Raw genomic sequence first — 13,211 nt, forward strand, 5'->3', positions numbered from 1 at the left:
TAGAATCCTTAATACAAATAAGTTAATAAAGGTGTTTAGCAATAGAAAAAGGAGATTTTTGTGTACTCACCGTAAAATCTTTCTCTTAGCCTTTAATTGGGGGACACAGAACCGTGGGTGTTATGCTGCTGTCCACTAGGAGGCGACACTATGCATAATCTGAAAAAGATTAACTTTGGCTCCTCCTCTGCAGTATACACCCCTGGACGGCGTCAGCCTTCTCCAGTTTTGTGCAAAAGCATTAGGAGGAATATACCAGAAACATAACCATGCCTGTAAAAAAAAAGGCTACTATAAACAGGCTCAAACAACAATATGAGAACCCAACCGTAACAACGGCCCGCAAGGGCTACAGGGTGGGAGCTGTGTCCCCCAATTAAAGGCTAAGAGAAAGAGATTTTACGGTGAGTACACAAAAATCTCCTTTACTCTGTCGCCTTATTGGGGGACACAGAACCGTGGGACGTCCTAAAGCAGTCCCTGGGTGGGAAGCAGTGGACGAATATTGTGCTGACAGTCCCCTAGACTTGGAGTACTGCCGCCTAGGACCCGTCTACCCAGGCTCGCATCCGCTGAGGACTGGGTATGCACTCTGTAGTGTTTTGTAAATGTGTGCAGGCTAGTCCAAGTGGCTGCCTTACACACTTGATGTGCTAAGGCTTGATGCCGAATGGCCCAAGAGGCCCCTACCGCCCGCGTAGAGTGTGCCGTGATACCGGCCGGAAGAGGAGAATTGTTGAGGCGGTAAGCCTCTTGAATGGTGGACTTGATCCACCTAGCAAGGGTGGCTTTGGAAGCCGGTAGGCCCTTGCGAACGCCTTCTGGAAGAAGGAAAAGTGAATCAGACTTCCGGAAAGGAGCAGTCCTAGACACGTAAACACGCAATGCCCTGACAAGGTCAAGCGTATGCAGAGCCTTCTCTAGCCTATGAACGGGAGCCGGGCAAAGAGACGGTAGTGATATTTCCTCATTGAGGTGGAAGCTGGACCCGACCTTCGGAAGGAAGGATGGTACTGTACGGAGAACCACCTTGTCCTGATGAAAAACCAGGAAGGGTTGTCTGCAGGAAAGAGCTGAAAGTTCAGACACCCTGCGTAGCGAGGTGATTGCCACCAGGAAAAACCACTTTCTGCGATAGAAAGCGGAGTGAGACCACCCTAAGGGGTTCAAAAGGAGGTGACTGTAGTGCTGTCAAGACCAGGTTGAGGTCCCACGTCTCCAACGGACGTTTGTAGGGGGGAACCCAATCGGGAAACCCCTTGGAGAAAAGTCTACACTTGCGGCTTGTTAGCAATACGCCTCTGAAAGAGCACTGAAAGCGCTGACACCTGGCTCTTCAGCGAGCCCAGGGATAGCCCGGCGTCTAGGCCTGACTGAAGGAACCCGAGGGCCTTTGGAAGAGAATAGGGAAGTGGAATCTGCCCACGAGAGTCGCACCATGTGAAGAAAAACCTTCCAGGTACGATAGTAAATCCTGGCTGATGTTGGCTTTCGAGCCCTGATCATGGTTTTAACAACGTCCGGTGAAAAACCTGCTTGGGTCAAAACCCAGGTCTCAATGGCCACGCCGTCAAATTGAGAGCCCCTGAGTTCTGGTGGAAGAATGGGCCTTGTGACAGGAGGTCGGGACGTGTGGGGAGACGCCAGGGAGCGTCTGCTGTGAGTTGCACGACGTCGGCGTACCATGTACGCCTGGGCCAGTCTGGAGCGATCAGAATGGTGGGAACACCCTCTTGTTTGATCTTCCTCAGGACTCTAGAGATCAGGGGGAGGGGTGGAAAAATGTACAGAAGCTGGAACTGGGTCCAGTCCTGAATCAGGGCATCTGCTCCGAGCGATCGCGAATCGCGCGTCCTGGCCATGAAATTGGGAACCTTGGCATTGAGATGGGATGCCATCAGATCCACGTCCGGGGTCCCCCAACGATGACAGATCTGACCGAAGACTTCGGGATCTAGTATGGGTCGGACGCTGCCTCCCTTCTTGGGCACCACGAACAGGTTGGAGTAGAACCCTCGGAAGCGCTCTTCTGCTGGGACTGGCACTATGACTCCTGCTCGCAGGAGGGAAGAAACCGCTTGACGGAAGGCCTGAGCTTTGAGCGGGGATTTTGGAGGGACAGAGGGAAAAAACCTGTGCGGTGGGCTGGTAGTAAACTCGATTTTGTATCCTGAAGACACTATTTCCTTGACCCACATGTCTTCTGTAATAGGCAGCCAGACCTGCTGAAAGAGTAGCAGTCGTCCGCCAACAAGTGGGGTGTCTTCGAGAGGGCATGAGTCAGGACGAGGGAAAAGTCTGAGGTTTTCCTCCTTTAGGTTTTGCCTGGCTTGCCTTTGATTGCCAGTTCCTGTCCGGCCTCTGTGCCGCCGTGTGTTGTCCCTGCGGGGGGAACGATTACGGTTTTGTGCTGGGCGTGAGACGGACCAGCCCGAAGAATTCCGAAAGGATCGGAAACGTGATTGATTACGCCTGTTAAACCTGCGTTTTGGTCTTAGTTGAGGGAGGGAAGTACTTTTGCCCCCGGTAGCATTGGATATCATTGTATCCAGCTTTTCACCGAAAAGACGGCCACTGAAGTACGGGAGATTTGTTAGGGACTTTTTTGAGGCCGCATCCGCTTTCCATTCTCTTAGCCAGAGAATACGCCGGATTGTAATGGCGTTTGATGCTATTCCCGCTATTCCTCTTGCAGAGTCCAACGCTGCAAGGACCATGTAATCTGCCACCACTGCAATTTGCACCGCCTGGTCCGCCATCTGAGGATTTGAAGCTTGAAGGCCCTTTTGCAATAGAGCAGCCCAAGCCATGATGGCCTTGGCTGCCCAGACTAAAGCAAATGCGGGAGCCAAAGAGGCACCTGCCGCTTCAAAGATTGAACGAGCCATGCGTTCGACTTGTCTGTCTGCCGTGTCCTTGAGGGTTGATCTGTCCGGCAGCGAGAGAAGCGTTTGTGCTGCCAGCCCAGAGACTGGAGGGTCCACTTCAGGCGGATCTGTCCAATCCTTGGTGTCTTTCTGTGGAAAGTGGTATTTTGCTTCCAAATACTTGCGATTGGCGAATTTTTTCTCAGGCTGCGAAAAATGCTTAGAAAGGATTTTTTGAAATTCCGGGTGATTAGGGAAGACCTTCGATGGTTTCTGAACACTTTCAAAGGAAATGTTGTGTTCTGGTGCTTCCGGTGTTGGATCTGAGATGTCCAGCACCCGAAGGATGGAAGAGACGATATCCTCAACTATCGCAGTATTGCTAGGGGGACAAGGGAGCAAAGCGTTCTCTGTTTCGTTATCTGAATTGGAGTCACATATGCCCTCTGAGTCCTGCGCATCGCTAAGGAGCTCCCTAGCGGGCGAACTAGAGCGGAGGTTTCCCGTAGTCTGGGATCATTGTGGAGATCCGCATCTATGTGAGGACACAGCTGAACGCGACCTGTGGGTCCGCTTACGCCTCGAACTGTCGGAAGCGTCCTGATCATGAGACCGGACGTCCCTTTGCTGGGTAACGTTCATAGCCGAGACATGACCCTGCAGAGCCTGCAGTAATGTGGAGGTCAGGTTATCTATAGACTGTGTCATAGACTGCGACATCTGAGTTGCCCATTCCGACGCAGTAGTGGTCGCAGAAGCGTTGGTAGGGACTTCTTGGGGTTCTGCTCCGGTTTTTTGGGTACAGTCCCGGCAGTGCGGATACGTGCTGCCGCTGGGGAGAGTGGCCTTGCAGGCTGTGCAGACTGCATAAAAGCAGTCTTGCCTGGTTCTTTTCTTTGAGCCCGACATAGTACCTAGGCTGATTAATAGAGACCCTACAGGGGTATCTACGCAGAGGAAAAAGGAGTAGGAGAGCGCTATAGGTTATAGGAATTCACAGCTGAGTACCAAGGACCCAGCTGTGATCTTACCCCACCGGTCCTCCCCTTAGGTCCAGCGCTGATAAGCCCCATGTCCTGTGCCCCCCGGAGACTCTGTGCTGCCTTCCTCCAGGTGCAGCAAGATGGCCACCGGATTCTGAGGTGGAGAGGGAAGGGGGCGGAGAGCTGGAAAAGGGCGCGCTGGGCCATGTAAAAGCGCTCCCTTCCTGCCTCGATCCGCCCCTTCTATGACACTGCAGTGTCATTTTTGTCATCCGGGGGGGCGGGCCAGGGGCGGGCCGGGGGCGGGGAAAAGGCGGCGGCTTCGGCTAGGCCGAAGCCGCGGTCTAAATTACAGGCCTGATGCCCAGGAGGGCTCCAGAGCGGCGCGGTAGTCCGGGAGGGGGTCGGATTTGCACCGGACCCCCCCCAGAATGGGCGACTGGCTAGCGGTGGGGGCAGCAGTGCTAGCGGTTCCTGTGTGGGGGGTCCCTGGAGCGCCATGGAGCCACTGCTGCTGCAGAGGCAGGGGCGCAGAAAGCCCTGTCTCTGCTGTGCCACGTCTGCCTGCACCCTCCCCCGGCCCCAGCAGGATCCCACAGCTGGGCTGGGGTCCCTGGTACAGAATGCTGTCTGTACTCCGACCCTACCTGCGGCGTCTCAACCTAATGCCCCCTGCGGGGGATTAGGGAGGGTGCGTCTGTCACTGTCAGGGGGTCTTCATCCTTGCCTCAACCTCAACCCAGACCCTGAAGGGGGTTGGGGAAGGAGGGGGGGGTCTCAACTTCGGACCAGTACCCGAGGGACTGGGGAAGGAGCGACATGGGGAACCGCCATCTCTACTTCAACTGGGCACCCCTAAAAAGGGGGCCAAGGAAGGAGCCATGCCGGGAGTCTCGCTGGAGACCCACTTTTCTTCATCTGTTCCGACGAAAGGAAAAAAAGAAAAAAAGGTGTGCCTCCTTGCGACACTAAGCAAAAACTGGAGAAGGCTGATGCCGTCCAGGGGTGTATACTGCAGAGGAGGAGCCAAAGTTAATCTTTTTCAGATTATGCATAGTGTCGCCTCCTAGTGGACAGCAGCATAACACCCACGGTTCTGTGTCCCCCAATAAGGCGACAGAGTAATAATGTTTTTAATGATGATTCATGTATTCCTCTAAAGCTAGGCAGAGACTGCAGCCATTGTTATATTTCAATATGAAAGTAACATTTCCAAATTGTGCTTACAGCTCCTGTAAGGACCTATGCATCTCTACAGTAACAGACAACAATCCAACCCGGCAGTGATGCTGCCCGCCAGCTGTCAGACTCTTCTTGCTAACCTGATATTTAAGATTAAGATGTAATGTTATTTAATATTAACTAAAAAGAACAAGAAACAATTAAGTTAGGACAAGTATAAGAAAGTGTACATACATAAAAGGGACAGTTGTCAGAGTCCGTATTACTCACTGCAAATACCAAGGATAAAAAAGGATTCTATTCTTCACTCTCTCATTTGTGGGCTGCTAGATTGATTAAACTGACTGCTTGGCCACCAAGTTAGTGCTATTCATTACTCCGCATGCAACAAAATTGGTGAATTAGTCAAGTGAAGCCACACTATGGAAATGCTGAAGATACACTCACTATCAATTAAATTGTTGGCTAATCCTTTTCATGCAAAGCCAATTTTTACTAGTGGATAAAAAACATTTATAGATTAGTTCTTGCCTGTCATATATGATATATAGTTACATGGCAAGTAATGAATAACACTAGCCGGTCAAGCAATCAGTGCTATCAGCTTATCAGGTCAGAAATCAGAGAAAATAATAATTTGTTATTATTGGTATTTGGTAATATACTGACTCATACAACTGTCCCTTTTATGTATATACACCATCATAGAATGTTAGCATTAGAAGGGATCTCCTGGGTCATGGTTTCCAGCCTTCTGCTCAATGCAGGATTCCCTAAATCATCTCAGACAGATGTCTGTCCAGCCTCTGTTTGAAAACTTCCATAGAAGGAGAACTCACGACCTCTCGTTGCAGCCTGTTAACTCATTGATCACCCTCACTACCAAAATTTTTTTTTTCTAATATCTAATCTGTATCTTCTCTCTTTCAGTTTCATTCAATTGCCTCTCGTGTTTCAACATGCAAATGAGAATAAGGGTGATCCCTCTACACTATGGCATCCCTTCAGATATTTGTAGACCGCTATTAAGTCTCCTCTTAGCCTTCTTTTTTACATGCTAAATATTCCCAAATCCTTCAACCGTTCCTTGTAGGATACGCTTTGCAGTCCGCTCACCATCCTGGTAGCTCTTCTCTGAACTTGCTCCAGTTTTCCAATGACTTTTTTAAAATATGGTGCCCAGAACTGGACACAGTATTCCAGATGAGGCCTGACCAAGGAGGAGTAGAGGGGGATAATTACTTCACATGATCTAGGTTCTTTCTTAATACATCCTAGAACTGTGTTTGCCTTTTTTGCTGCTGCATCACACTATTTACTCATGTGTAGTCTGTGATCTATTAGTATACCAAAGTCTTTTTCACACGTGCTGTTGCTTCAATCTATTCCTCTCATTCTGTAGATGTAATTTTCATTTTTCTTGCCCAAATGTAGAATCTTGCATTTCTCCCTGTTAAATACCATTCTATTAATCAATGCCCATTGTTTAAACTTATCTAGATCCTTCTGAATCCTTTCTCTGTCTTCCTCCAAGTTTAGCTTAGTCTGCAAATATGATTAGTTTACCTTTAGTTCTCTTATCTAGATCATTTATAAAAATGTTAAATAACATTGGGGCCAGGACAGAGCCTTGTGGTACTCCACGTGAAACAATTCCAATTGGTGTGCAACCATTTATTACAACTCTTTGAGATCGAACATTGAGCCAGTTAACGAATGCACCTAACTGCAGTCTTGTCAATCCCATACTTGGTCATTTTTTCAATAATACTTTATCAAATGCTTTGTTGAAGTCGATGTATACTGAATCTATTGCATTTCCCTGATCCACCAAGTCAGTGCTTGCATCATAGAAGGAAATAAGATTAGTCTGGCATGACTTCTTTGCTATAAACCCATGCTGGCTCTGGTTAATTACTGTATTCTTTAAAAGCACTTACATACATGCTGTTTAATAATTTGTTCAAAGATCTTTCCCAGTATAGAAGTAAGGCTCACTGGCCTGTAATTTCCTGGCTCCATTTCTCCTTTTTTTGAAGATAGGGACATTCGCCCTTCGCCAATCTTCTGGGATGTTCTGCTCCTCCAAAAACTGGAGAACGCTGGGAAGGAAAGTACCAGTGCCTCGTTGGCACCTGGGCAGTGGGAATGTGTAGCCAATGCCCAGATAAGGGCGGAATGACGGCACAGGGGCTGTGCAGACGCAAAATTACTGGACGAAAAACCTTTCCTTTTTTGAAGATAGGAACAACATTTGTGCTTCTCCAATCTTCTGGGACTTCTCCTATTTTCAAGGACTTTTCAAAGATTCTGGCTAATGGTTCTGCAATTTCCTCTGCTAACTCTTTCAGTACCCTAGGATGTAATTCATCTGGACAAGGAAATTTAAATTCATTTAAATTAGCTAAGTGTTCCCTCATCATCTCTCGTTTTATAGATGGTGTGGATTCTTTTATTCCGTCAATGGCACCATGATCATCAATTGATGTTACAATTGCCTTTTTAGAGAACACAGATACAAAATAGGAATTTAAAAGTTCAGTCTTCTCAGCATTTTTGATCACTTCACCCTTTTCATCCAGTAAAAACCCTATAGCATCTTTACTTGTACTTAATTATTTGTTCTCATTCTTTTTAACGAATATAAAAGAAATGTGAAATTTTTTATGTAATTATACCCTAGACCCCGTGTGCCACCTACGGACACTAAGCCTGAACTGGCTGGATCCGGAGCCAGTGGGTGGGGTATACTGCAGAGTAGGAGCTAACCCTTTTTGTATTCACTTAAAGGGAATCTGTCACCTACCCTTTGGCGGGCGATGAAAACGAGGTTGGTCCGCTCCGATGGGCGGTGTTCCCGATGTGTGCCGCCTCCCCATCCTTGCCCGCCGTCCACAGGTTATTGCTGAATTGGAGTAGGTGTACGCCATTTTTTGCGTGTGCGCTAAGCATTCATAGCTAGCGCATGTGCAGTATGCTTTGCCCAACTGCGGGCAAAGTCGAAAAGCCGCAGTTGGGCAAAGCTTAATGTCAGTCTCCTAGTGGCAGCAGCATACACCCACGGTCCTGTGTCCCCCAATGTGGCGAAAGGAGAAAACACACATTAACCTTACTAATTGAGGGAACAGTATCTTATTTTGAGCATTTTTTACCTACCTTTAAGGGTAATTGCATAAAAATCGCCCTAAAAATGCTCAAAAGATTGAACATATATATTTCTACGACAAAACAACTTGCTGTCAATAAGTTCAATCTTTTGAACGTCTTTAACCGCTTCAGGTTTAAAAAGATGTGAAGTGGTTAAAGGGAATCGGTGAGGTTAAATAGCTGCAGATATGGAGTCAATCCTATAAGGTGCCCAGCTGCAGTTGAGAAACCAGTGTAACCAGAAGAAAATTCATTTTGTATCTCTGGGAAACCGCCGACCTTCAGTCATGCAAGCGTGCAGACGGGGTTACAGTCATTGCTCACAGCACAGAGCGGTGGCTGTTATCACACCCCACTCTGTAATGCATCAGTGCAGAGTGAGCAGTCAGTAGTGACAGGTATTGGACATGATGTGGTTCCCTTTAAAAGAAGTGAGTGCACCATTCTTGAGGAGTTTACCGCTTGGGAAACACCAGAACCTAAATAAAGAGGTCTCTGGCAAGCCAAAATGACAAAGAGAAGGTGCCTGGCGACGTGTAGCACTATAGAACACTGAAAAAAATGTCTATTTCCCGAAATGGGTTCCACTTAAAAAACTTGGTGGATGCATTTAAGTTTAGCTCCTTCCTGCAAAAGTACATATCCATGTCCTGAGAAAGGGTCTTCAGGTGCAGAGGGTGCTATGGCGCTGAGCTCCCTCCACATACAGCAGATACATACTGTAGCTATACTACATTAGCTATTGACCTGTTCTATGCCTGGGTGGCGAGCATTTATATTGATACATCTCTGTCTTCAAGGTTCTTGAATGAAAGCAATGAAAAAAACGAAAGTATCAAAAAAAAACACACAACGAAAAACTGCCTGATCCTTAGAGATGTGTTCTACACATGCCTTTTTGCAAAAGCTACAATACAGTTTTGCAGTAAATTGGGTAATTGTTTTTCATAGGATGTTGAACATGGCAGCCAAGTGTAAATGTAGAATAGATATGCGCCCTTACCGCATATTTTGTGCGTGATCTCCCTGTGCTTGGGTAGCTGCATAACATTGCATTCCTTGATCAGCTTTGTAAGAAGGGTCAGCAAACTGAACAGCAATCTGTCCGCAGCCTTTTCTTCAGTCTCTTCCTCTATCTGCAGTAAATAAGGGAATGAAGTGGGAGGTAAATGACCATAGACCTTTTAGTTAAGAAGGGGAGACTTTAAGATACTTACATCCTCAAAGTTAATAGGGTTCATCTCGCTTTCAATCTTTGAGAGAACAGGTTTAAGTCTCTGCTCAAATTCAACTCCTTCAACTTCAACAAACAATCCACAGGTCAGAGCTCCCAACCTCTTGTGGGAGGACTGAGGGAGAGAAGAAGAAATGAATCAGACATTTTATTTTTAGAACTATGCAATGCAGAAAGACTGGAAAGAAAGGTGGGCTACAAACCATTACAATAACTTGACAGGACTGTTGGCGCTCCGACAGCAGTGTCTACATGGATGACATGACCATGACCTAAACCATTACAATAACTTGACAGGACTGTTGGCGCTCCGACAGCAGTGTCTACATGGACGACATGACCATGACCTATACCAAACCCCAGGCACAAAGCAACTCGTAGGGATAGGAGCTGTATTGCATGGGGGAAATGCCCTTCGGCTTGTGCATGTGGCCTTCTGCAGGCTAAGGCTGTGTGCCCACATTGCGTTTTTTAAGCGTTTCCGCAGCGGCAAACGCTAGTTAAAATGCATCCCATGCAATCCCGCAGTTGCTGTGCCCATGCTGCAGATTATTCCGCTGCGGAATCGCATAGCGGTAAAGTCCGCAGAATGTGCATTAATTCTACTGAATCGCGGCGATTCCTCCACCATAGGATTGCACTGAAACGCTCACTTTACGCATGTGGCCATGCCCACCATGTGTAAAGTGAGCGCTTCATGTGCGGATGGTGCCCAGGGTCCGGAGGAGAGGAGACTCTCCACCAGGCCCTGGGTACCATATTCCTGTAAAAAATAGAATTAAAATAAAAAATAGGGATATACTTATCCTCTGTCGGCCCCCGGAGTCCTCAGCGGCCCTGCCGGCAAGTTCCGTTCCCAGGGATGCATTGCGAGAATGACCTCTGATGACGTCGCGGTCGACAGAGGGTAAGTATATCCCTATATTTTACTTTTTTTTTATTATTTTTAACATTCTTTTACTATTGATGCTGCATAGGCAGCATCAATAGTAAAAAGTTGGTCACACTGGTCAAGCACTATGCTTGAAAAGTGTCACCAACCTGTCAATCACTTTTCCAAGCGATGCTTCAAATCGCTTGGAAAAGCGAAAAATGCTTGCATAGCGCTTGGGTTTTGCGGGTAAACGCATGCGAATTCTGCATGCATTTTACCCGCTGCGGGGCGTTGCAGAAATGCGGACAATTCCGCAGCACTTCTGCAACGTGGGCACATAGCCTAAGCCTTTGGATACACTGACCCTTTGTATAGTATGGCTAAGTAAAACATTACTAAGATTGTCAGGCTGTTTTAGAACAACGGTCATCACACTCTATGGAGGTGTAAAGGAGCAAATACTTTTTAAAACTGCTCTGAAGTCCTAACATGTTGGCTTTAGAAAAATATATGGCTAGTGGCAGATTAAAAGAAGATTTTCAATGCTATGAGCTCAGATGGATAAAAGCTATAACTTACCCAAAATCATGGCAAACTAGTTGGGTCAAGGGAGACGCCACACTATGTGCGACTAGTCCATTTTTTCAAAAAGGTGCAAAGAGCAACGGAAAACAGAATACGACATATTTTTTACCAACAGGTGTGAACTATTAAATAATTCACCTCCACCCTAGCCTAAAATGGAAATCTGATTAAGATTCTATGCCATCAACACAGAAAAAAAGGAGAAGAAACTTTTTTATTATTATTAATTGGTGGGGTTCCTTGAAATCCAGGATATCAACTAGTCTGTGAATAGGTAATAATTGGGGAAAAAAATTTTTTTAACTAACATAGGATGTAAATCTTTGCAATTACCTTATTATTATTTAGCCATTGTGTAGCAAGTGAGAACATCAAGTCCTTCTGCTGACTGCTCACTTTTCCAAGAAGGGCTTTTACTGCCAAGGCGGCCATTTTCTTACACTTTGAGGAATCATCATTCACCATCATCAACGCAAGGGGCACAAACATGAGTCCACAGTATACATCAAGTATCGCCTGGTGAACAAAAAAAAGAGCAAGGAGTTGTTTTTTTTTTGTTTTTTTTTTAACACTTGAGCAGTCATTGACACAATCATATATTCTAAATAAATTTGGGAGGGGATTTTATTCAGCCAGCGTACACTTCGGCATCCAAATGCAATACAGGTCTGTTTTAGGAAATACCTGTGTCTTTTAAAAACTTTGTATTTTGCCGTTCCCTCTGATTTCTCCTGGATACTTAAATGAACGAATAAAATGACAATTGGGCGTTACCATTCGATGTGTCAAAATGGCGTGTGTCACTGTCAGAAAGGTTGTCTCTCTGCAAAAATAAAAAATACGCAAACCCTAATCAACTTACCACTGGAAAGGTCTGGAACAGATAAGCAACCATTTCCAAGGCAGACTCCCGGCCGGTTTCATACTCATAACTAGGCAGAAAGACAAACACAAAACATGTTGGCTACAGGGATAAAAAGATGACTGTAAATATAACTAAGTCACAAAGAAAGGTAATGTGCTTTATCGTACTAATGGCATGCTAAAATCTATACATAGATGATAGCGAGGAAATGGATTTCATTTTATCAGGGGCATCATCACCAATTCCAATATTCACACCGGTGTTTTATAGGTTGGCAATGTCAAAGCAAACATTACACTCATCCCCACCATAAACTACAGAAATGAGAGAAGACGCAGTGTGCACGCAACGCACACACTGTATAATTGGATCATATTCCACAGAAAGCAATTTGATTTGTGCCCATTAGCAATTTAATGGTGTCACTTTCACACTTGTATAATGAACCACAAATATAAGCTGCACCATAAACCTACGATATCACATAGCAAATGGCTTTAGCACATGATCGTTTTCCTGTTATTCATGTAAAAATGAGAGAAACTAAGCACAATAAAAAGGTAATATGGAACAGAGTGAGAGTGATATCCCTTTTTCTGAGAGCAGCAACAGTTTATGGATACCATTTCCTAAAAAATGTAATACAGGAGTCAGTCTCACTGACCCCATACATAGGCAATTAGCAATCCATCTTTATTTCCACCCACTTCAAGGGAATCTGTCACAAGGAGGATCTTGGCACCGTACATAACGTAGAGACAAACACCCTAATTTCAGAGAGGAGTCAGTTACTGAGCTGCTTTCTAGAGTTTTTATAAAATCACTATTTTATAAGCAGGAGAGTGTCACTAGATCACTAGTAAATCTTCTGCTATGTTGTCTTCTATATTCAGGAGCTCTGTATAACCCCCGCACCCACCACTAACAGCTTTCTGCCTATGCACAGTGTACACCGCTGCTAGTCAGTGATGTGGCTGTGGTTATACAGAGCTCAGCATTCAGAGAACTGGAAGACCTGCAGCAAATAAAACAAGGATTTTATTAAAGCTACAGCAAATAAGAAAAATCATACATTGCTGGAATCAGGGGTCTCTGCCCCTATATCATGCTGCTCTCAGAAGGCAACAGATTCCCTATAAAGGGGTTGTCCACTACTAGGACAACCCCTTCTTGACCAAAATGTTTGTCACAGGTAAAATAATAAAGCCACTTCTTGTGCAGGCACTGTTCCTGCATTTTTGGTACTTACGGTCCCAGGGCTCGTGTGTAATTGGTGTGTCACGTGATGCTGGCGCCCAATCAGTGCTGGTGTCATTAACTCCGCCTTCGGACAAATCAGACATGAAGAGGAAGTCCAGGCTGCATCTGATCTCCGACTTCCTCTTCCTGCTCAATTCGAAACGAGGCCGGAGCAGTGACGCCAGCTCCATGTGTGACAACAGCATGGGAGCCCTGGGAGACGGAGTGCCAACAC

At 46.1% G+C, this 13,211-nt stretch overlaps 1 protein-coding gene across 1 annotated transcript in view; it reads right to left on the reverse strand.

The window, feature by feature from the left end:
• UTP20 (UTP20 small subunit processome component) overlaps positions 1-13,211 on the reverse strand; it is a 187,324-nt gene that overhangs the window by 12,393 nt on the left and 161,720 nt on the right. The window contains exons 53-56 of the mRNA XM_073545021.1: positions 11,735-11,804; positions 11,206-11,388; positions 9,397-9,528; positions 9,183-9,315 (exon numbers count right to left, since the gene is read on the reverse strand). Of these exons, the coding sequence (XP_073401122.1) occupies positions 9,183-9,315; positions 9,397-9,528; positions 11,206-11,388; positions 11,735-11,804 (518 nt within the window). The remainder of the gene's footprint in view (positions 1-9,182; positions 9,316-9,396; positions 9,529-11,205; positions 11,389-11,734; positions 11,805-13,211) is intronic.

The sequence above is a fragment of the Dendrobates tinctorius genome, unplaced genomic scaffold, assembly GCF_039654945.1.
Source record: "Dendrobates tinctorius isolate UK_male_01 unplaced genomic scaffold, ASM3965494v1 ptg000139l, whole genome shotgun sequence".
Taxonomy (NCBI): domain Eukaryota; kingdom Metazoa; phylum Chordata; class Amphibia; order Anura; family Dendrobatidae; genus Dendrobates; species Dendrobates tinctorius.